The sequence below is a fragment of the Helianthus annuus genome, chromosome 7 (assembly GCF_002127325.2).
Source record: "Helianthus annuus cultivar XRQ/B chromosome 7, HanXRQr2.0-SUNRISE, whole genome shotgun sequence".
NCBI lineage: Eukaryota > Viridiplantae > Streptophyta > Magnoliopsida > Asterales > Asteraceae > Helianthus > Helianthus annuus.
In genome coordinates, this window is record NC_035439.2 from 103,612,687 (window position 1) to 103,635,458 (window position 22,772).

A 22,772-nucleotide genomic window follows, 5' to 3' on the forward strand; every position below is an offset into this window, starting at 1 on the left:
AGGTGTTGCCAATCTAAGGTCCAATGAAAAAGATTCATGTGTTGTCAAAAGTCAACAGGGAAGTTAGATGAAGAGGATCGCGTATATGGTCAATTATGTGGAACCGCCTTTACGACAACATGATGGAACCGCCTATTCGGAAACATGTGGAACCGCCTTTACGGCATAGTTGTTGAACCGCCTTTATGACATGTCATTTGGAGCGGTTCCTAGCTAGTATATATAGGTCATTGTTGATTTCATTTGTAACGATCTTCAGAATTGATACCGAGGTATTGCCGGTTTTCCTTGTGAATGTAAACATTGTAAAATCAATATACAAGAGGATTAAAGTGTGAATCTAGCTGTGTACGCATCTGTTTCTTTGTTTCCGCCTCTGAAACGAAGTTGAGCTCTTCCGAACGACTCGTTTAGGTCGGAGATCGATCCTACAGTCTCGCAGGTTCAAAAAGGTTTCTTCTTCGTCTCTGTGGTTCCTCACTTCTTGTACTAGAAGGAGCTCGCATGTTCGAAGGTCCAGCCTCGTGATCATTGTGAGTAATGATCGTTCCTCTGCCTCTTCCTCCTCTTCCTCGTCTAATTGCAGGTGGCATATTTCCTGCTTTCAAAACTTTTAAATAACAATAAACAATAAAAAGACAAACTGGAATAACAATTCGAATTTGTCCTATGTTCTTGTCTAGACTCAAGTATGTGCAATTGTGTAACTGAGATTAAACACAAAGGTTAGTGTTTAATTCACTCAGTGTTGGCTCTGATACCAACCTGTCACACCCCGATTTCCACGTGTCTCACCGGTGGACCCGATGGGGGATTACCGTGACGTAGTTGGCAACATTATAGTCAAACCACACAATATATATGAATGCACAGCGGAAGCATAAAGATAAATATATTTCAACGTTAAGTGTAATATCAATGTATCACCATTGTTGAAAAAAAAATCCACAGGGGATCAATAAAAAAAACAAAAGTATTGTTCAACAGACTTCAGGCATCTTAAGCTTGCGAGACTTCTAATGATGCTAAGGAGAAATCCCAGCCAATTACGCATAGTACCTGCATTTAGTCTTTTTGGGGAAAATACGTCAGTTTACACTGGTAAATACATTCAACTGACACTTTTGTAAAATGTTTAATAAAATTGGTTTAAATGCTCAAGGCACAAACTCTTTATAACTTGGGATAATTTATAATCAAATCTTGTAAAGAATTACATGCTACTATGCGTTCGGTCGCCCGGGTCGTGCCGGGTTAAAGTTTAATAGACACACCACATTGCATAAAACCGTGGTGGGTAAACCAACGGCTACACTTTTATAGTCATGGACATAATGCCGGGTGTACGCCTACACCCGGATGTCAAGGTCATGGCCATTCGTAAATGCTGCCAAGGATATCCGGGACATGGTCATTAAGCCCCCAAAGGCGTAAAGCCAACAAAACAAGTTTTTAAACGGGTCACATTGATAATACCCAACTACTAATGAGTTGGGGTCAATTGCCCGACCAAGCGGTATTTTAGATACCCTAACCCAAGCCCGTATAACGGAAAATAAGTTAAAAGTATTTACCTTTGCAAGTATAATTCCTTAATTGAAATAAATTGCAGATAGCTTTTACTGGTCCCCTATTCTGGAACGAAGGTTTAAATTAACCTATTAGAATCCTAACGGGTCTTTAATTTAGCCGGAGCTTAGACCGGTCAGTTTTAATGGATAGTTACGGTTTAATCGCGTGAAAGTCGAAAACCGTGAATGGAGTGTGATTTTGACCCAACAAGTTTGAAGACTTGTTTTATATGGGTATAATAATCATACTCTGGATTTTGGGGTCAAAACAATATGGTTTGACCCGTTTCGGCTAATTTATGTAAACTAGTTACATAAGCCGAACCGTGCGCGCAAAAGGCGCAACGGGTAACCGTAAGAGTCCTACACTATTTTCCTAAGTCAATATACCTTAAGGAGGTTGTGGTATCAGTAGGATACCTTCCGTAATGCCCGTTACGAGTTTAAGTTAATATTATGCCCCGTAGGGGTATTTCGGTCTTTTTAAAGATTATAAAAGAGGTTTCTGAGTTCTATAGGAAATCTGAGTTTCCAGAACAGTTTTTAAAGTCTAAAATACTTTATTTATTATTTAAAATCAGTAGCAACTGGAATCGGGTCAAAAGATCTTGTAGAACTCAAGTTATGGCCGAAAAGGGTATATTCGGTATTTACCGAACCGTTGCCATAACCGCAGGTTATGATCAGGTTAAAAATAATTAAAAATCTTTAAAAATCCTAAAATATTATTTTACATTAGTGAGTAAGAGGTTTGGTGTCTAAATCCGGGTTTAGATAGGCGTTATGCTAATTGCGCTATTTAATTACTAAAGTTTCGCAATTTGCGCTATTTAGCATAACTCCTATTCTGGACCTCGGATTGACATGAAATTTTAGGGACACGCTTAGAGATCAGTAACCAAGGTTATGATCCTTTCACATGTCCGAAATTCTCGTTTTAAATTTAAAAGGGCGTTACGGTCAACTTTTAAGCATTTAACGGAAATGTGTAAAAGACTCGGACAAACAACGAACCGGTCACAGAGGGTTATGCCATCATGTAACCTGGTCCTAAGAGAGTCCTAAGGGATATCTAAATCAAACTTTAACGGGTCAGAACTGAAGTCAAAGCAAAAGTCAAACTTTTGCGACTTTCGGCTCCGAACTGGGTCAAAACAGAAAATGGTCGGATCAAACAAGCTTAGATTAGTTTATATACTTGCTATCATGTTTTATGAGTGTTCAAACAGGTTACATATCATCTACATTACAGATTATGCAAGAAATCGCAAAATAACATTTCTGTTGACTTTTTCTAAGCATGTTTGACTCGATATTTGGACTAGTTAGAGTGGTGATCAGGGGGTGCCCTTTTAAGGGTTTAATGCCCACATGAATACCAACATATAACTACCTTTGATTCGGTTAATCACTGGACCATTTGTGATTAACCGTTAAGTCAACCGTTAGTTACGACGGATTGACTTTTAAGCTAAAACTAAGCAAAAACTAAATAAGAAAGGGTCAAGCACACTTACTGAAGTCCTATGCAAGACAAGAGATGAGTAGAGAGTGTTCTTGAGCTCCAGATGTGATCAATGAAGGCAGAACAAGGTGTGAGGAACTTGTTTGCACAATGTGGCCTTTTATAGGCAATGTTGATGCATAGGATCATCACAACAAGGCCTATAAGTGCTTCTTGATGATCAACATCTGTCCCATAGTGCTAGGAGATGATTAGGGGTCGCCCATATCTTTGGAAGATCCTTACATTAATGTTTTACCATTTTAAACAGCCAACAGCCAACTTTCTGTCGCTGGGCGTCGCTTACGGACCGTATGGCATGGGCCTTGCGGTCCGTAAGCCTGTGGCGGAAAATGTTTTACCCTTTCACTCCCTTACGGTCCGTAAGGCTGGACCCTTACGGTCCGTAAGCTCTTAACAGTGGCAAAAAAAATTAACCTTTCAAGATTTGAATGGTCAACTTGCATTATATAATTTCTGAGGCTTGCCTTTAACCCATACTTGATCAGATGTCTACCCCATTATGCATTATGGGTTTGGAAAAGGATGGGCTCATGAATAATCATTTGTATTGTATTATTTTCTTAGGATTTGGATTAGTAACTTAGATCCTTATTGATAATTAGTAATGACCGGATTAAGATATATTAGATGCTTATTAATTTTGCTTAGGGTCTCGGGATTTATAATAACGAAGTCGCTCAGAGGTAGAAAATTAACATGTCGACACATTCGAAAATCCTACCGCATATCTTAACTAAATCCGGGTTTATATTATTTTTGTCGTATGCGACACGTGTCATTTATTTATTGGACACAAAATTCCGAGGTGTTACAACTACTTTCCAAAGATGCATGGTTGCTATATTCCAAGACATGCTTGAGACTTCCATGGAGGTTTTCATGGATGACTTCTCGGTTTATGGCACCACTTTCGAACAATGTCTTTTAAATCTTGATAGGATGCTTAAGAGGTGCATAGAGACAAATCTTATGTTGAATTGGGAGAAGTGTCACTTTATGGTGACGGAGGGGATAGCTTTAGGACACAAGGTGTCGAGAGAGGGTATAGAGGTGGATAGGGCCAAGATAGATACCATAAGTAGATTGCCTCCACCTACTAGTGTCAAGTCCGTTAGGAGCTTCCTAGGTCATGCGGGTTTTTATAGGCGTTTCATAAAGGATTTTTCCAAAATCACACGCCCGATGACTAGACTTTTAGAGAAAGATGTACCTTTCGTCTTCGACGAGGAGTGCATCAAGGTGTTTGACTTTTTAAAAGAGAAACTTGTGAGTGCCCCGATACTTGTTTCGCCCAATTGGAGCTTACCTTTTGAGCTCATGTGTGATGCAAGCGATTATGTCGTAGGTGCGGTCTTAGGACAGAGAGTCCATAAACACTTTCATCCAATCTACTATGCGAGCAAAACTTTAAATGATGCTCAAGAGAACTATACCACCACGGAAAAGGAACTCTTAGCCATAGTGTTTGCGTTTGATAAGTTTCGCTCATATCTCGTGCTTTCCAAAACCACCGTGTTCACCGACCACGCCGCTTTGTGTTTTCTGTTCCAAAAGAAAGACGCGAAGCCGCGTCTCATTAGATGGATTCTTTTGCTCTCCGAGTTCGATATAGAAATTAAGGATAAAAAGGGAGCGGAAAACGTGGCCGCCGACCACTTGTCACGTTTAGAAGATCCAAAGAGAGAAGAGGTTCGTGAGGATTCCATAGGAGATACTTTTCCTCACGAAACAATAGACTTTGTTAGCGCCGAGTTAGAGGGTTTGCCATGGTTCTCTGATTTGGCGAATTATTTAGCAACCGGAGATCTTGTGAGGGGTATGTCTTATCAACAGAAGAAAAAGCTTCTTAGGGAAGCTAGGAAGTATATTTGGGATGACCTGTACCTATTTAGGATAGGTGGAGATAGAGTGCTTAGGAGATGCGTTTCAAAGGAGGATGGTTTAGACATCCTTAGACATGTGCACGAGGGCTTAACGGGAGGCCATCACGGAGTAAATGTGACGACACAAAAGGTATTTGATAGTGGGTTTTATTGGCCAACGGTAGTTAAGGATGCCGTAGAGTTTGTTAGGATATGTGACCGTTGCCAACGTACCGGAAACATCTCATCCAAGGATGAAATGCCTCAAAATCCCATCCAAGTTCTTGAAATCTTTGACGTTTGGGGCATTGACTTCATGGGACCTTTCCCATCTTCAAGTAGGAATAGGTACATCCTCGTGGCCATTGATTACGTTTCAAAGTGGGTCGAAGCTCAAGCTTTGCCTACTAATGATGCCCGAGTGGTGGTGAGATTCCTTAAAAAGTTATTCACGCGTTTCGGAGTACCTAAAGCTATCATAAGTGACCGTGGCACGCATTTTTGCAATTCCGCCATGGAAAAAGCACTTGCACGCTACAATGTCACTCATCGTCTTTCCACCGCGTACCACCCGCAAACTAGTGGCCAAGTAGAGAATGCTAACCGAGGGATGAAGAGAATTCTAGAGAAAACGGTAGGAAAAAGTAGAAAGGATTGGTCGGAAAAGCTCGACACGCTTTGTGGGCATTCCGCACCGCCTATAAGACACCGTTAGGAACAACACCTATTATGATTGTGTATGGCAAAGCTTGCCATCTTCCGGTAGAGTTAGAGCATAGAGCTTTGTGGGCATTGAAAACCGTTAATCTTGACCTTACCGAGACCGCTAGAAGGAGATTTTTCCAGATTCATGAGTTGGAAGCCTTGAGGGATGCCGCCTATGAACGATCTTGGAGTATCAAGGAAAAAACTAAGGCGTTGCATGATAGGAGGTTGCGAGGCTTGAAAGAGTTTAAGGTAGGTGATAAGGTGCTCCTATTCAATTCGAGGTTAAAATTGATAGCAAGGAAGTTAAAATCGAGATGGAGTGGACCGTATGTGGTGAAAGAAGTGTTTTCATATGGCACGGTTGAATTATACGACGAAGTCGACAAAGGAGTATGGAAGGTAAACGGTCATAGATTGAAACATTACTTGGGAGGTCCCATTGATACCACCGAAGAGGAAGAAATTCCTCTAGAGGACCCACCCACCTTCACCAACCAGTGAGTGCGAAAAGCTTCGTGTGTAGAGTATGTACCGTTTGTAAATTTCTTAATTTTTCGTATTTTTCGTAATTTTTCGGTGTTTGTTTTGTGTCATTGAGAATTTTGCAGGTTTCATCACCGCTACGGAACGGAAAAAGCATGAGAAAAGAGGTCCCAGGTATGTTTCTTGGATACTTAGAAAAAGTTTTATGGGTTTTGGATGGCTTGGGGAAGTGTTAAAAATTTTTATAAGGCATGAACAAAGAATTTCCACGAAACCTTCTGTGAAAAATGGCCCTTGGCGTGACGCCAAGGGCCTTCGCGTCACGCTAGGCCAAAGAGTTCAAAAACAAATAAAAACGACCCCGCCGCGTTACGCGAGGCCCCCCGGACCCCATGGCGTCACGCGACGCCCTCTTGGACCGGATTAAAGCTTGTTAAATGAACATGTTGCTGAAATGCTTTCCTTTTCCCCATTTTCAAAACCCTAAGTCGCGAATTTCACAAAAATCACCATAACTCACTCGTTTTTCCACCAAATCACTCCATTCTTCTTCTTAAATCACCACAATCACATTCCCCACAATCTTAACCATCAATTTCACCCGAATTCGCGTTCCATTCTCGCGTTTTTGGATAAACTCGTGCACCACAAGTTCAAGGCTTCATTTTTCTTGCTAAATCCGAATCCAAGGTATGATTTCTGTGATTTCTCACTAGTAGGTAACTTTATTGCTTAGTTGTAGTGTCGGGCAGTCATGTTTTAGATCTAGGGTTTGTGTAGGTTGATAAAGTTAGGATTTTTGAGCCTTTGGTCATGTTAGTGGTATGCGGGAGGTTATGTTTGGGGTGTTTACATACAATGGGGCTTGCGGATGGTTCGGGTTGGTTTGCTTGGGGTTGTTTGAGACTTGTGGGGTATGTTTGGACAACTAGACAACATGTTTGAGCTTTATGGGTTTGTTTGGCTATAACTAAAGAATTTTTGCTAAAAAAATAGGTTTTTGAACTGATTTTTGCAAATGTGATTAGTTTTCTAAACGGATTTTATTGCCACAAACGTTGTGTTAAGGTTTAAAAAGTCAAACTCTCACTTGTTTCGCCTCAAGTGTGGGGATATTTTGGCACTTATGCTTAATTGAGGATAATTAAAGTGCCGGGAGGAGATAGTGTACATTGAGTCTTAGGTCGTTCGAGTCATTGAGTCTAGTAGTTTCTTTAGAGTAGTATTTCGAGTTTAGTGTCGGGTTTACTTATATGCATGTACAAGTTCACAACATTTTGCCCGTACTCAATCTCCATTCGGGTAGAATGATGTGTAACTTAAGCTTTCGTAAACGGTAACCCATGTTTTCGAAATTAGCCGCGAATGAAATGCTATACGGCTATTTTATGTTAAAAAAATAAAAAAATTAAAAACACCAAAAATAGCTTGTGATTACTAACAGTCTGCATTGTTTTTCTTGTCAAATCTTTCTTGTTTTGTAGAACATGTCGGGTGAAGGTTCATCGTCAAACCCAAGAAAAAGGAAGATCAAGTATCGCGGGAACGATAGGAGAGTGTATTCCCGAATTGAGAGGTTGGTCGATCACCCGGTTTTGGATTTTGAAGAGGATACCGAAGAGAGGGTAAAGCTCAAGAAATATGTGGTAACTCAAACATTGGAGCATCGTACTATTAATTGGGAGTGGTTACAAGGTATGGGAGCGAGTGAGCGTGTGGCGGAATTGTTGGGGCCGAGGCTGAGAGCGGCAATGGATTGTGATTGGCCGCAGTATACTGAACTTACACTTGAGTTCCATTGTACCTTTCGTCATAAAGAGGGTACTTTTGCTGAAAAAGACGTGGTTTCATTCTCATTGGTCAGAAATCTGTATGAAATGAATATTGCTCAGTTTGGAGTGGCTCTGGGTTTTTACACACCGGAGGAAGCGCAGTCAGAGGAGTTTGTCAATGGTTTAAGGGGTGTGTACAATCATGCTCGGCCGAAATGTTTAGGCCCGGAGGACTTGGCTGAATTTTGGGATACAGTTTCGACCCAACCGTTCACCCAAACGAACCTTATCACATCGGTTCGTGATCCGATATATTGGTATATTCTGAAGTCATTGGCGACTACAATTGTGGCGAGGAAGTCGGGTGAAAATAAAGCAAATTGGTTGGAGATTTTTGCGTTGATGTGTATGGTTGAAAAACGGAATTGGAACTTGGCAAGTTTCTTTGCATGGTGGTGCAATAGGCCTCGTCGGGGAGGAAAACGGGCTGCAATGGATCTTGGGCCTTACATAGCTAGATTGGCAAAGAATATAAGGGCCCTCACAAAATACAAGGTTGAGCAGATGCATGAGGGTATGCCAATGGTTCGTTGGGATGTTGCGGATCTACAGTTGGCGGGTATTCTAACATATACGGACCCGCCAGAGTGGAACTTCGCACATGGCGCTCCTCCGCCACGACAGCCGGGACCTCGACAGAGGCGTGCAGTCCCAGTGCCACAGCAGCCAGTTAGACAGCCGAGACCCGACCCGTTCACTCCTGAGGCTGCTTTTGACTACACACAGCAGAGGTTTGATCAGATTGAAAACAGGATGCGGGTTGACCACCAGTGGACGATGCAGAGCCACCACCGACAGGACGACATGCTCAGGTATATGATGTCAGGTATGTCACTAGATGCTCAGATACCTCCACCCTTTGCGGGATTGTTACCTCCACCAGTTTATGGAGGCGAGCAGCAGACCCCATATGTCTATGGTCAGTATCCGGGGTATGACCAGTGGAGGGGGCAAAGTGGTTATGCGTATAGTGGTAAGTCCGGGTGGCAGCAGGCTGGAGGTTCGGGGACCCAGCAGATGGAGGAAGATTCTGATGAGGAGTGATGTAGCAGACTGAAGCAGCATATATCCTTTCATGTTTATTTTATTTTTATGCTGTTTCAGTAGTTTGATTTGGTTGTACTAGTTAGACATATGTTTTTTTTTTATTTTTCATTTGAACTCTGGATGATGGTATGTTGAACACGTGGTACTCGTATGTTTGGTATGGTACTTATGTTTTAGGTTGATGATGTGGAGCCGCTTTCCATTCGTGTGAGAGAGAGTTCTGGTATTGTTTGCTGAGCACGTTCGGTATTGGAGGGCTTATGTGGAAACGACTGGCACTTTGACAGTCTCACATATTCAGTTAAGTCGTTTTCCTTTTTGTTGTTGTTGTATATTTTTATTTATTTCGTTTGCAGTTTTTATTTTTAGGTAGTGTCGAGTCGTATTTTCGTTCTTGCATTAGGGACAATGCAATTCTAAGTGTGGGGAGGGATACATGTAAATAATCGAGTCTTAATTATTAAAAATACAAAAAAATTAAAAAATTGAAAAAAAATCCAAAAAAAAAAATTGAAAAATCAGAAAATGTCTTTCGAATAAAAGAAGTTTGCATTTTTAAACGGAAAATGATAGAAAAGACAAATTTTTGCTCGGGTTCGAATAATAATAATATGAGAGTTAAATAAATCGAGCTTGCGTCTAGTTAGGGATATGTGGATAGGCCCGGGTTTGGTTTTAAGTCCCTTTGAGCTAATATACCTTAATTGTCGGTCTACTAGTGGGTTTTCGCCTGGGGGATATGGGAAACTAAAACCGCCAATAATAGTATAAGGGGCACCGTTATAAGTTAAAACCGTTAGAGTTTGTGATCATGCGAAAAAAAATAAATAGAATAAAAAGTGAGTTAGAAACTAAATGAAAGCAGTGCATTCCTATGTAGTCTGGGCTGGGGATAGCGACTCTACAGCAAGATTACCGCTAGGGTGTGCGAAATCGATTGTGCAAAGAAAAAGAAAAAAGTACCAAAACCTAAGTAATCTGTGGTTGGGGATAGCGACTCTACAGCCGGATTGCCTCTTGGTTAGGGAAAGCATCGTCTAGACTCGCTCATGAAAGAAAAAGAAAAGAGAAAAAAAATGGAAAAAGAAAAAAAAATTTGATTGTAAACTCTCTCTGTTTTGATATAAGACGGTTGGGAATTGGTCCAATGATCGTTCCTTTAGTCCTATAAGCTTGAGGCGGGAGTAGGTGGACTGTTGATTCGAGTGTGAGACCCTAGGTGGATTGACCGCACTTAAATTAAAATCACATGATAAGGGCTTAGGATTGGGTTCGGGTTTAAAGTGGACAAGTATATTCGCAATCGCAGCTAACGTAAGCCTTGGTTTTAATTAATTATACCTATAATTTTCGACCCGAGTGATTATTTGTCTATGATTCCGTTGCATAATTCTTTTTCGAGGACGAAAAAAGAGTAAGTGTGGGGATGTTTGATGTACTGCAAAGTACATATGTTTATAGTGTATATTTTGGTCAGTTTTCAGTCGTTTTGAGTCTAGTTTATGTTAGAGTTTCGATACTGCTGACGTTAAGCTTTGATTTCAGGTCCCGTAGCTTAAAGTGATGAAAAAGAGTAAAAATGAGCAGTTTAGAAGAAAACCGGGATTCGTACGCGCGTCGGAGGAGCTGGAAATCGAAATTGAATAAAAAAAATAATAAAATCAGTTCATGGAGGCGCCGCGTGACGCGACCCCCCCCCCCCTCGCGTCACGCCTAGGGTCATTATTCGTGGAAAAGTGTTTCCCAGCTAGGGTTTTGATGGGGATTTCCCAAGAAACTTAAGATAGAACCCTAATTAAGAAAAACAAACTCTAGGCGACTTTGGAGAGGAGATTTTGAGTCTTTCAAGGTGATTGAGCTCGCGGGAATCATTCGGTTGAAGCTTGGAGCATGGAAGTGAAGATTGTTCGGGTTTTATCTCCCGGTTTTCTTTAATTTCGTGTTTTCAATATTTTCCGATGAAGTCTTGTTTTGAACTTGATTTGTTTATTATGAACAGCATGTTTCTTGGCTAAACCCTAGATACTACCTAGACAAGATGATAGTTTGATTAACATTTGGATCTTTTAACGATTTATTGTTTGATTATGGATTGATTTCTGAAAGTAAAGTGTTCTAGAATTTTCTGATTTGGTGCGTGTGCATATTTACTTTTGGTTGTTGATTGTGTACTGTTTCACATAGATTTTGGTGAATGTCTTTCACATAATAAATTTGTGTTGATTATTTGCATCCTTGCGGGTTCGGGTGATCTTTGGGTAAATCGGCTGATAGCCTTAGAAACAGTAATTGAAATACAATTAGAAGTAAATATTCTGGTTAACTTGTCGCTGAGAGGCTCGAGTTAGTTATTAGGTCTCGGTGCAGTATACATCTAAAATAGATTTTGAGAGAAGTCGGTTTTAGTTCCCTAATTGCATTTGTGTCTAGTAAACCAAGTCAGAACCTAGAATTGTCTTAGATTGTCGCGCTGAGAGGTAGATAGTCGTATTAGGGCACTTTTAGAGTCGTTAGAGGACTGAGAGGAAGTCTAACAGTTGGTATATACAACAGCCTTGTAGGGTTTCCTAGGTTTCTTCCTGAGAAGGGTCGGGAAGTCTTAGCATTGAAATACCTTAAGGTTCAGTATTTTACGATCCCGGCTCCATACAACAATAATATTGTTAGAAGTCCATTCATAGTTAAACTGGATTCAAGTCTAGGTAGTCGTTAATCTCATCTGAATCAAACCCTAGTCTTCGTTCGTGTTTTAGTTTAAATTTCATTTTAATTGCAATTTTAGGATTTTAGTAAAAACCCCCCTTAAAACACAACAATTGTTTAGTCGTGTCAGTGTCTAGTCTAAATAGAGTTGTTAACGTAATTCATTAGAGTCCTTGTGGGTTCGACATCCGGACTTACTTTTCTGTGCTAGAGTCGACCGGTTCACTTGCCGGTGAGTAGTTTAGTCAGGTTAGAGAGTCTAGATTTTTATTACTTGAGTCTTAATTTAGGGTAATTTTAGTTTATTTAGTTGAACTTCTTTTTCCACATCAGCTTTCTTGGCCAACATTGTAGTAGCGGAGAAGGAAAAGAAAAGGAAGGTTGAAGTCAAGGACGTTCCAGTGGTTCGTGAATTTCCTCAGGTGTTCCCTGATGATCATCCTGGACTACCGCCAAGTCGTGATATCGACTTTCGTATCGACCTTATTCCTGGAGCTAACCCTGTTGCCAAAGCCCCTTATCGACTCGCTCCATCCGAAATGAGGGAACTCTCGAACCAACTCCAGGAGTTACTTGAAAAAGGCTTTATTCGCCCGAGCACCTCTCCTTGGGGCGCACTAGTCCTTTTCGTTAAAAAGAAGGATGGGTTGTTCAGGATGTGCATCGACTATCGGGAATTGAATAAGTTGACCATCAAGAACCGTTACCCTTTGCCTCGAATCGATGACTTACTTGATCAGCTGCAAGGTGCTAAATGTTTCTCGAAGATCGATCTATGTTCAGGCTATCATCAATTGCGCATTCAAGAGGAAGACATCCCCAAAACCGCTTTTCGCACTCGATACGGCTATTATGAATTCATTGTTATGCCTTTTGGTTTAACCAACACACCCGTGGTTTTCATGGATCTGATGAATCGCGTGTGTAAGCCATTTCAAGACCGTTTCGTCATCGTGTTCATCGACGATGTCTTGATTTATTCTAAGTCGAAAGCCGAACACGCGCAACATCTACGTTTGGTTCTCGAGCTACTCCAGGGGAATCAACTCTATGCCAAGTTCTCCAAGTGTGAATTCTGGCTAGAGGAGGTTCAGTTTCTGGGTCACATCGTTAATAGTCAAGGTATTCATGTCGATCCTGCGAAGATTGAAGCAGTTAAGAGCTGGATTACGCCTAAGAACCCGTCTGAAGTTCGTTCTTTTCTAGGACTAGCGGGCTATTATCGACGATTTATCGAAGGTTTCTCTATAATCGCTGTGCCGCTTACCGCCCTTACCCATAAAGATAAGTCTTTTGTTTGGGGAACTGAACAAGAGTCTACCTTTCAAGCCATCAAGCATATGCTTTGCAATGCCCCTGTTCTCACATTGCCCGACGGAAACAACGATTTCATTGTCTATTGTGATGCTTCCAACCTTGGTCTCGGCTGTGTTCTCATGCAACGGGACAAGGTTATAGCCTACGCATCTCGTCAGCTCAAAATCCACGAGAAGAACTATACAACCCATGATCTCGAGCTAGGCGCAATTGTTTTTGCATTGAAGATTTGGCGACACTACCTGTATGGTACCAAGTGTACGATATTCACCGATCACAGGAGTTTACAACACATCTTTAATTAGAAAGAACTTAACATGCGTCAACGCCGATGGGTAGAACTTCTTAACGATTACGACTGTGAGATTCGTTATCACCCAGACAAGGCAAATGTTGTTGCCGACGCGCTCAGCAGACGAAGTTATTTGCTCAGTATCCGCAATACCCAAGCCCAGCATGATCTCGAAACCCTCATCCGCGAAGCCCAGCATGCTTGTTTTAACGAACGCACCTTGAAGAAGGAGAGAATCTATCATGATGGAGCTCAACTTGTAAGCAAAGCAGATGGGATTTTCTATTATCTGGACCGAATTTGGATCCCTAGGCGGACCGATTTGCGAAAGATTATAATGAACGAAGCCCACAAATCTCGATACTCTATTCATCCTGGTGCCGATAAAATGTACCAGGACCTTCGTTACAAGTACTGGTGGCCGGGCAAGAAACGGGATATCGCTCTTTATGTTGGAAGTTGCCTGACTTGTGCGAGAGTTAAGGCTGAACATCAACGACCTTCTGGCTTACTCGAACAACCTCTAATCCCCATATGGAAGTGGGAGAGTATAGCTATGGATTTCATAACCAAACTTCCGCCCACGCCATCAGGTCACGACAGCATTTGGGTTATAGTTGATCGTCTGACCAAATCAGCCCACTTTTTGCTAATACGGGAAGACTACAATGTAGAATGACTAGCCCGAATCTACACCGACGAGATCATTTGTAATCATGGTACGCCTCGTGACATCATTTCAGACCGTGACACTCGGTTTACCTCGCGATTGTGGGAAATGTTTCAAGCGGATCTTGGTACATCGCTTAACTTAAGTACCGCATTTCATCCTCAAACCGACGGACAGACTAAACGAACGATCTGTACTCTCGAAGACATGCTCCGTGCGTGTGTTATAGACTTCGGTGGTAGTTGGAACAAATACCTACCGTTAGTCGAATTTTCGTACAACAACAGCTATCATGCCAGCATCCAAATGGCACCATTCGAGGCCCTATATGGAAGAAGATTTCGTTCGCCTATTGTATGGCACGAGATTGGTCACTCGCAATTAACCGGTCCCGAGTTACTACAAGAAACGACTGACAAAATCCTCCAGATTCGAGACAACTTGTCGAAAGCTAGGGATAGACAAAAAAGTTACGCCGATAGAAGACGCAAGCCCCTTAAATTTGACGTTGGCGACTACGTACTCCTAAAGGTATCACTTTGGAAGGCTGTGGTCAGATTCGACAAGAAAGGGAAACTAGCTCCTCGATATGTTGGACCTTTTAAGATTTTGGAAAGGATCGGAAAAGTCGCCTACAGACTCGAACTACCGGAGGAACTTAGTAACGTCCACCCAATTTTCCATGTGTCAAACTTCCGAAAATGCCTAGCTGATCATGATCTGATTGTACCTCTCGACGACCTTCAGGTCAACGAAATGTTACACTTCGTGGAAAAGCCTGTCGAAATCATGGATCGCCAAACCAAGCAACTCAGACGCTCGCGCATCCCTATCGTGAAAGTCCGATGGGAAGGCAAACGAGGCGCGGAGTTTACTTGGGAACTCGAAAGCGACATGAAGGCTAAGTACCCGCAGTTGTTTAAACAAAGATCTGAAGAAATTGGTAATATCATTCACGGTGCTGTGCAGCTTTCAGCCTAATTTCGGGACGAAATTCCCTAAACAAGGGGAGGATGTAACACCCCGTGTTTTCGAATGTCAAAGTCAAAGTCAAAGTCCAAGTCAAGTTTAACTTCTTTGACTGTAAATAGTCTATTTTATGTTTTGTATAATGTGGAGTAAGTGTTGCCTATCAAGAATCGAAGTAATCGAATGTTTAATCGACGCGAAACGATTTACGACTGTGAATAGTAGAAAGTATCAATGCGATAAAGTTAATCAATCAATAATCAAGCTAATCGAATCACCAATCGAACTCGAAACTCGAATTATGCGAAATTGGTGGTATTATACGTGTGTGTGTGCCTTACGTGTTACTTGTGTGTGTTTACTTTATTGTTATGTGTGGTGATCAATCGAATCGAAACTCGAAACTCAATCGAACTCAATCGAAATCGAAATCGAATATGGAGTATAGATGCTTGTATGTAGATATAGTGGTTGGGATTAAAAGTAATTTCAATATGAAACTCGATCGTATTCGTATCGTCTTCAATCGAAATCAAAATATCAAAAATCGTCTCACCGAACACTCGAAACAGGCTGTGGATCGATCAGGCTCCTAGCCGATCGAATAGCCCAGTCGATCGGACAGACTGTCCGATCAAGCAGGCTGTCCGATCGGGATGCCTGGCTGATCGGCCAGCCCTTTCCCCTTTTGGAAGCCTATAAATAGGCCTGTCATTATCATTCTTTCCACTTTTGGAAACTCTCTGACCGACCAGCTCGTGCTCCCCTTCTTTTCTCAGATTTCTTTCGATTTCGGTAAGTTTTCATCCTAAATCTTGTACTTTCTTGATCAATACATGCTCCTACACCTTTCTATCTTTCAAATCTTGATTTCTAACCGTGAAATCATCAAGATCTAAGCATTCTAGGATGATGTCATCATGGTGTTCCCCAAGAACATCATGTTTTGGCCTCAACCCACCAAGAATCACTTGGATCTAGCCGATTTCCACATAAACAAACTAAGATCTATCACATATCTAAACATTTACATGATGTGAAGGATTGAAAGAATGATTTCCAACTTTCTTTCAACTCTTAAACACTCAATGCCTTCAAACCGGTAGAAACGGAGCTTGAGCCAACTCACTACTCATTATAATGGTTGTGCGGTTCAAGATTCGGATTCTATCTATGAGGTTCACCGACTTCGGGTTAAACGTTAACTACCGTTCCGAACCGTTCACCGGCCGGACTTGGGTGATTCGTGTCCAAGCTAAGGAAACAAGTAGGAACGAAAGTGTCATGGTTCAGCTCGTTGTCAAAATACCTCGATATAACGTCAAACAATCAGAACAACCAAGTGTTAGACGAACAGGCCGTCCAGGTCAGGATGCTGACCGATCGGACAGGCTGTTCGAACGAACAGCCCAACCGATCGGACATGTCAGCCGATCGACCAGGCCAGCCGATCGGCTAGCAAGTGGCCCCACACTTGACAATTTTATGAAGTATGGTATTGAACGAAGTGATGTTCGATCGAACGAGCTGTTCGATAACATTACTCATCGGATCATGAGATACTATGCTTCAACCCTTAATCGATTTTGCAACTCGTTCGACGTATTGGAGTGCCACCCGATCGAACATGCTGTTCGATCAGGTGATATCCAGCTGAGGACTCACTATCGAAGTGTCTAACCGATCGGTTAAGACGGCCGATCGAACAGACCGTTCGATCGATCGACCTGAAAGGTAAGAACACTTCAGTGTTCTCAAATACTACAACGAAAACTTCAAAAGGTCAAACCATCATACACAAATACATCCTACACAAAGGAAGAAACAATCCACTCGAACAGTCCAACCGATCGAGCCTACCGACCGATCGAACAGACTGTCTGAATGGACTGCCTAACCGAACGAACAACCCATCCGATCGAACCTACTGTTCGATCGACCAGGCTGTTCGACTCAACTTCACTTGTTTCCATTTTACACGTTGCTCATTGTTATGCTATCAAACTATTCAGGCTAACCCTACTCTCAAGCGCTCCCTTCAATCCATCAATTAATCGCTGTGAGTATACTCGAATCCCTTTTTGCTTTAGCACTTTTGGGTGTTACATACGTTACTTATCAAAATCACAATCGAACACACTACTCAATTACTTTAAACACTAACCGATTATGCATGTATTACGTGACTAAATGAATGCTTGTTGATTGTGTTTACACGTGGAATGCTATCTACCTGCCTTAACGACGTAGTACTATAGTTTGCACTCAGCACCCGTTCACACGGGGGTTGTTAAGGATAATTACTTGCATGGATTACGGTGGTAATCATGTATTGCGAACTGTCTCGGACAGTCAACCCGCAGTCATTGGTATCGATAGATCCATGTCGTTAATTAACATGCTTCGTTTTCCTCTGTGTACGTGCTGGTTATGCGTAAACTATTTCGAACTCTATATGCTATTATCAAACTTGTATGCTCACCTTTACATTATATGTATTGACTTTATTTTAACGTATGTGACAGGTGTTTAAGATGCATTCTTGCTAGGGAAGCGAGGCTAGAATAAAGCGTCTAGAGCCCCCAACAAATAGTTGTCTGTAGCAGTCAATCTAGGGGTCTTTAGAAGCAGAAACAATATTTATTTTATTTAAATCTGAGTTGTCGGAACAGAATTACTTGACTAGTTGTTATCTGTAATAATTTATTGTATTATTTGGGATACGGTATGGGACGTATCATTTAACTGAATAGTATTAATAGTTGTTGTGGAAACTTCTGGACAATCTGTTTCGCTCAGTGCCATGCCCCGATGATTCCGCCATCGGTTGGGGTGTGACATGGCGTCTCAAGATTTGTGGGTTTGGCATGCTTTTTGTGGCCCGACGGGTTCACAAAACGACATCAACGTGCTCCAACAATCTCCGTTAGTTCTTACTCAATGAAACGGAACGGCGCCAAAGTGTCTATTTCAAGTGAACGACCACTTATACAAACGCGGGTATTATCTTACTGATGGGATCTACCCTAGCTGGTCCGTGTTTGTGAAGTCTTTTCCATATCCTCACATCCCGAATGAAAAAAAGTTCAAGAGGCAACACGAGGCTGCAAGAAAAGATGTGGAACGGGCGTTTGGTGTGTTAAAGGCGAAGTGGGGAATACTAAATCGTCCAATGCGTTCCAAAACGGTGAAAAAGATAAGGTCCATCGTGTATACGTGCATTATTTTACATAACATGATTATAAAAGACGACGGAAGGGCGATAGCACCGGTACACATTCAAGATCCTCCAGTTGAACCCCCCTCGATGATACTGCTTTTAGCGAGCTCATTGACGAAGAAACGCATTGGAGACTAAAACACGATCTCGTTGAGCATCTCGGACGTTTAGATCTACCTCACCTTGAAGCGAATTCCGACGATGAGTAGTTTGTTTTTTTAGTTTTTCTAGTTTGAATGTAATTTTTATTTTTAATTTAATGAAATGTCTTTTCTTAAATTTTATTTAATTTTTATTAATATTTGTTTAATTTACAATACATGCATAATTACAAAAAAAAAAAAAAAAAACAAGTCCCCCAAGAGAGGAGTGCCGCCATCAAATTGAGGGTGTGGGGGAGTTAAGGAGGGAGTTGACGTGGCGCGTGCTGATTGGGAGTGTGTAAGAGAGGTCACTCCCCTCTTAGAGGAGTGCCCCTCTCACCCTTAGGAAGGATTTTTAAGCAAAACTACGTAGTTTTGAATGAATTCACATTTAAGCTTAGATGTGAAACAGCCACTTATTCACTTTCCCCAATATATAATTAATATATAATTGTTATACTGTAAATATATTATCTTTTTAGATGGCAAGATAATATATTATATGATTGATTGTTAATTTTCAATGTAATAAAAATCGGTGAATACCGGTGCCGAACCGGTACCGAAAATACACCCGGTTTGATAAATTTGATATCGGTACCAGTACCAGTACCTGATACCATTTGCTTATCCCTTGATGATGTTACTATTTATTGGATTGTATATATAGGATGACTAGCCTAAGACCCCGCGACTTTCGCGGGTGGCTAAACACCAACTAAACACATAAAACAATTTAAACGTTGAACCGTTAAACATTAATTGTTAAACCTAATATTTTGAGACACTTGAGAACGTCCCAAAAGTACATCAACATAATGTTCGTTACACAATGATTTAATAAATTACACTCACAATTGGTTACTTTTTTATGAATATCCAAAACCATATGAGGAACAACTTTTTCATCATCAAAACCATCTAACAAACAAAAGCAAAAATTACATACAACACACCCTTAAATTTTTCAAATAGGCTGAGTTGGGTTAATCTAACCAGGAAGTCACAACCATGATCACATTAAGACTCTTTCATCATCACGACCACAAAATTTTGAAAGCAACCAAATAACAAAATACATCATTCTATTAAAACAGTTTATAAACAAAAAATATTTAAACTTCAATTCCTTTTTGACATCTAATCTGACTAAAGCAATTGGAATGAAAGTTTAATCAAATAAGAAAAACAAACATATGATGAATTCCAAATCTCCAAACAAAGTTTGACGTTTTTCCTAAAACTACAATTGTTCATTTAAAAGACTTTATTCAAAAACTTTGAGTCATGAAGCAAAGCACTACAATAAGTTCAATTAAATCATAAGAGAATAAGGTACCTTAATCACAAAATAACCATCTCAAACCTTCGGCAAAGAAAAGCACCAGTATTTAACGCCACGAAAACAACTAATAAAAACATTCGGCGGCAATCGATCCTAATTAACCCAACGCCAGCTACAAAAAACGCTAAATCGAATGGAATCTAGAGCAGGTACAAAGACGAAGTTAATCGACGAAGAAACCTCCACCACCATGGTCGCCTCTTCCCATAAAATTGCAATATGGCTCGTTCACATTTCACAAAGCTTCCCTATTTTTCAATCACAACTGCGCCTTCCTTAAAACTTCAACAGATGCTGCCAACTGAAACAAAGGAATGGCTATGAATGAAGATAAAATGATGTGAGATGGAGTATTGGTAATGATTAACTAAATTATACATTTGTTTCAACTTAGCATTTACCTTGGTAATGTAGCACTACATTAAAAGATATATATATATATATATGAAATTTTTAAGAGTATTAAATCGGTCTTTTAAATATAAGAAGTATCATTACCATGTAAAAAGGATAAGCAAGCATTGAAAAAGGGAGGGTGAAGCATAGTGTTCGTGCCATCCAATCCAAAGTCTTGAATGTTGTCTCGGTTAACTATAGAAGAAAATCAGGAAAACTAAATACATTGATCGTAAATTTTCAACATAATGTTGCAACTAACCATAAGAAAGATACCGGGTGCCATCATTTATCGTTTTTCAACATGTCCATGGTTTTGGTTATGATTCTATGACAATTTCTCTTGTAATGAGGAAATATTAATGTACTGTACAGCTTACATTGTACGTTTAAAAAATATTAGCCGAAAAAATATAAAAGTGTAAACGACAAAACGGGATTTTTTTCTTAGCATTACCCGTATGCATCTTGTGCAAGAAGGATGCCATTTTTGATATTTCCAAGACTAATATTTCATGGTACTCGCCAGTCGAGTGATTGATTCATCTTTGTAATACACAACATCAGTGTTAAATGATAAAATATGACCCTAATCTGACCCATTTCCTTGCTGATCACAGTTCATCTATGAAGCTGCTGCAAAATTCTATGTTGAAATAGCAACCGATCAACACAGATGTTGTGTATTACAAAGATGCATCAATCACTCGACTGGCGAGTACCATGAAAAATTAATCTCGGAGATATCAAAAACTCGCATCCTTCTTGCACAAGATGCATACGGGTAAATGTTGAGGAAAAATACGCAAATGGGTGGTAGAATGACAGGTCAAAAGGGTAGTATTGTTGACGGAACTATAGAAAATGCCTTTTGTAGAAAAATTTTATAAATAAGAAGTGGGTTACAGATGATTACAAAAAATATATTATTATTGATATAATCTAACTTTTAAATAAACACACCCTGCATAACTTTTGACTCATTCAGTCCATTTTATTGTAAGCTATTTTCTTTATATAATCACTGGATTAGAGAGTTACACGGGTCATGTAGCTTGACATAAATATCTATATAGGTTGTATTCGGATTCATTAATTCAACCCATCAACTTTACATGATTGTCACTGGACTATGAATCAGGGAATCAATTATTATATGCACATATGATAGACAACATTGATGTACAAATACCTGGAATGATTTTTGTATACATGAAGAAACCAGCATATGTTGTTAATGTCTAAAGCTTTCTGGAAGTGTTGATTCTGTAAAATACTCCTTTCTCATATCATCCGCCGAGCAAAACCGTACCTTTAAATGTGAATAAGCATGAAAGGAAGGAGCAATAGTGCTAGTTATAGATAGCAATTATGACCCATTTACTTGTAAAATGGGTTGATTTACGTTACGCTCAATCTATAACGGGTCAAACCAATTTATAAAAGGAAACGGGCAAAAAGTCACCCAAAGCGTAATTTAATGCATAAAACCTATAAACCTTTTGACCCAAAACAATTACAATACTCGAGACAAAATGTGTAATGGTCAAGCGAACTTAGCCCATTTAAATAATTACAGGTTTTGACCCGTTACCTAACCCACCCAGTTTGCCACTTCTACTAATTTGTATGGAAAGACGGTGTAAAAAGTATACCAGAGAAGCATACGACTTTACTAAAGGCTTGGCAAGCTGCCAAATTGGCTGAAATACAAATGGAGCTTCGACAAATAGCACTTGCCCCAGTCGGCTCGGGTAATAATAATACAGGACATCAAACTGTCAATATTCAAGAAAAAACATTAGCTTTCAATATCCATAATTTTAATGCCAGGCATTCTGCTAGTCTCAGTTACATGCCAAAAAATAATAATAATAACTACAATAAATAAACTATTATCCGTTTATTTGTGAATAAGTTGATTTGGGTTATGTTTTATCTTTAGCAGGCCATTCATAACTTACCAAAAATGTCAAGAATTTAAGATCTGAATTCTTCAAACTAAATCCTTGAAGATCAAATATTCCAAGTATCTCTTCTTTACCTTCTGGAAGTCTCCAAGTATCTCTTCTTTACCTTCTGGAAGTCTACTCAATGCCTTCTCTAGCAAGAGTACTACACATTTTTGGTACTACACATATCATAAAAAATGACAATTATAATAGTGTCACTTGGCCCGTTTAAACCGTTCAATAGAAACTACTCATTTGACCCGTTCAATGAATAATGCCAATTTTTTACTATCACTTGTAACCCATTTGACCCGTCCAATAATTTAAGACTAAACGGATGTTGAACTCATGTGTTAAGAAACTTATATTTTAACTTCTTTGACGACATAATTGAGGAAAAAATGGTGCAAAAAGTGTCGATTACATTAACCGGGCCTAGAGATAAGTTGACATTTTTTTTCTTTAACTGGTTCGGGTTTTTTTAAGAAGGATTAGAACCGGTTTATAGCCAAAAATAATATGAAAAACAGAAAATGTCATTGCATGTATTACAAATATGATATTAAATAAGTTCCAGCTATAAATGTTCAACTTGCTAAATTAGTTTTCATATGAAATCAAGATACCTCAAAGGCGGGCAAGCCGTACAACCTCAAACCAACTTTGATCATCGCTCGTCGATCCATCCATCCATGTCTGGTGCTCGTGGAGTCATGGACCCAAATGAACCCATG

The 22,772-nt window shown here is 40.1% G+C and overlaps 1 protein-coding gene and 1 long non-coding RNA gene across 2 annotated transcripts; one reads left to right on the top strand and one right to left on the bottom strand.

The window, feature by feature from the left end:
- Nucleotides 1–5,690: 5,690 nt before the first annotated feature.
- On the top strand, nt 5,691–6,170 carry LOC110866462. Its single transcript, XM_022115610.1, has one exon. The coding sequence runs from the start codon at nt 5,691–5,693 to the stop codon at nt 6,168–6,170; it is 480 nt and encodes a 159-aa protein (XP_021971302.1).
- Nucleotides 6,171–19,594: 13,424 nt separating this feature from the next.
- On the bottom strand, nt 19,595–21,848 carry LOC110866197. The gene is made up of 4 exons (XR_002551218.2): nt 21,742–21,848; nt 21,279–21,398; nt 20,189–20,281; nt 19,595–19,991 (listed from the first exon to the last, which is right to left on the bottom strand). It is a non-coding gene; the product is annotated as an uncharacterized LOC110866197 (long non-coding RNA).
- Between the last annotated feature and the right edge of the window lie 924 nt (nt 21,849–22,772).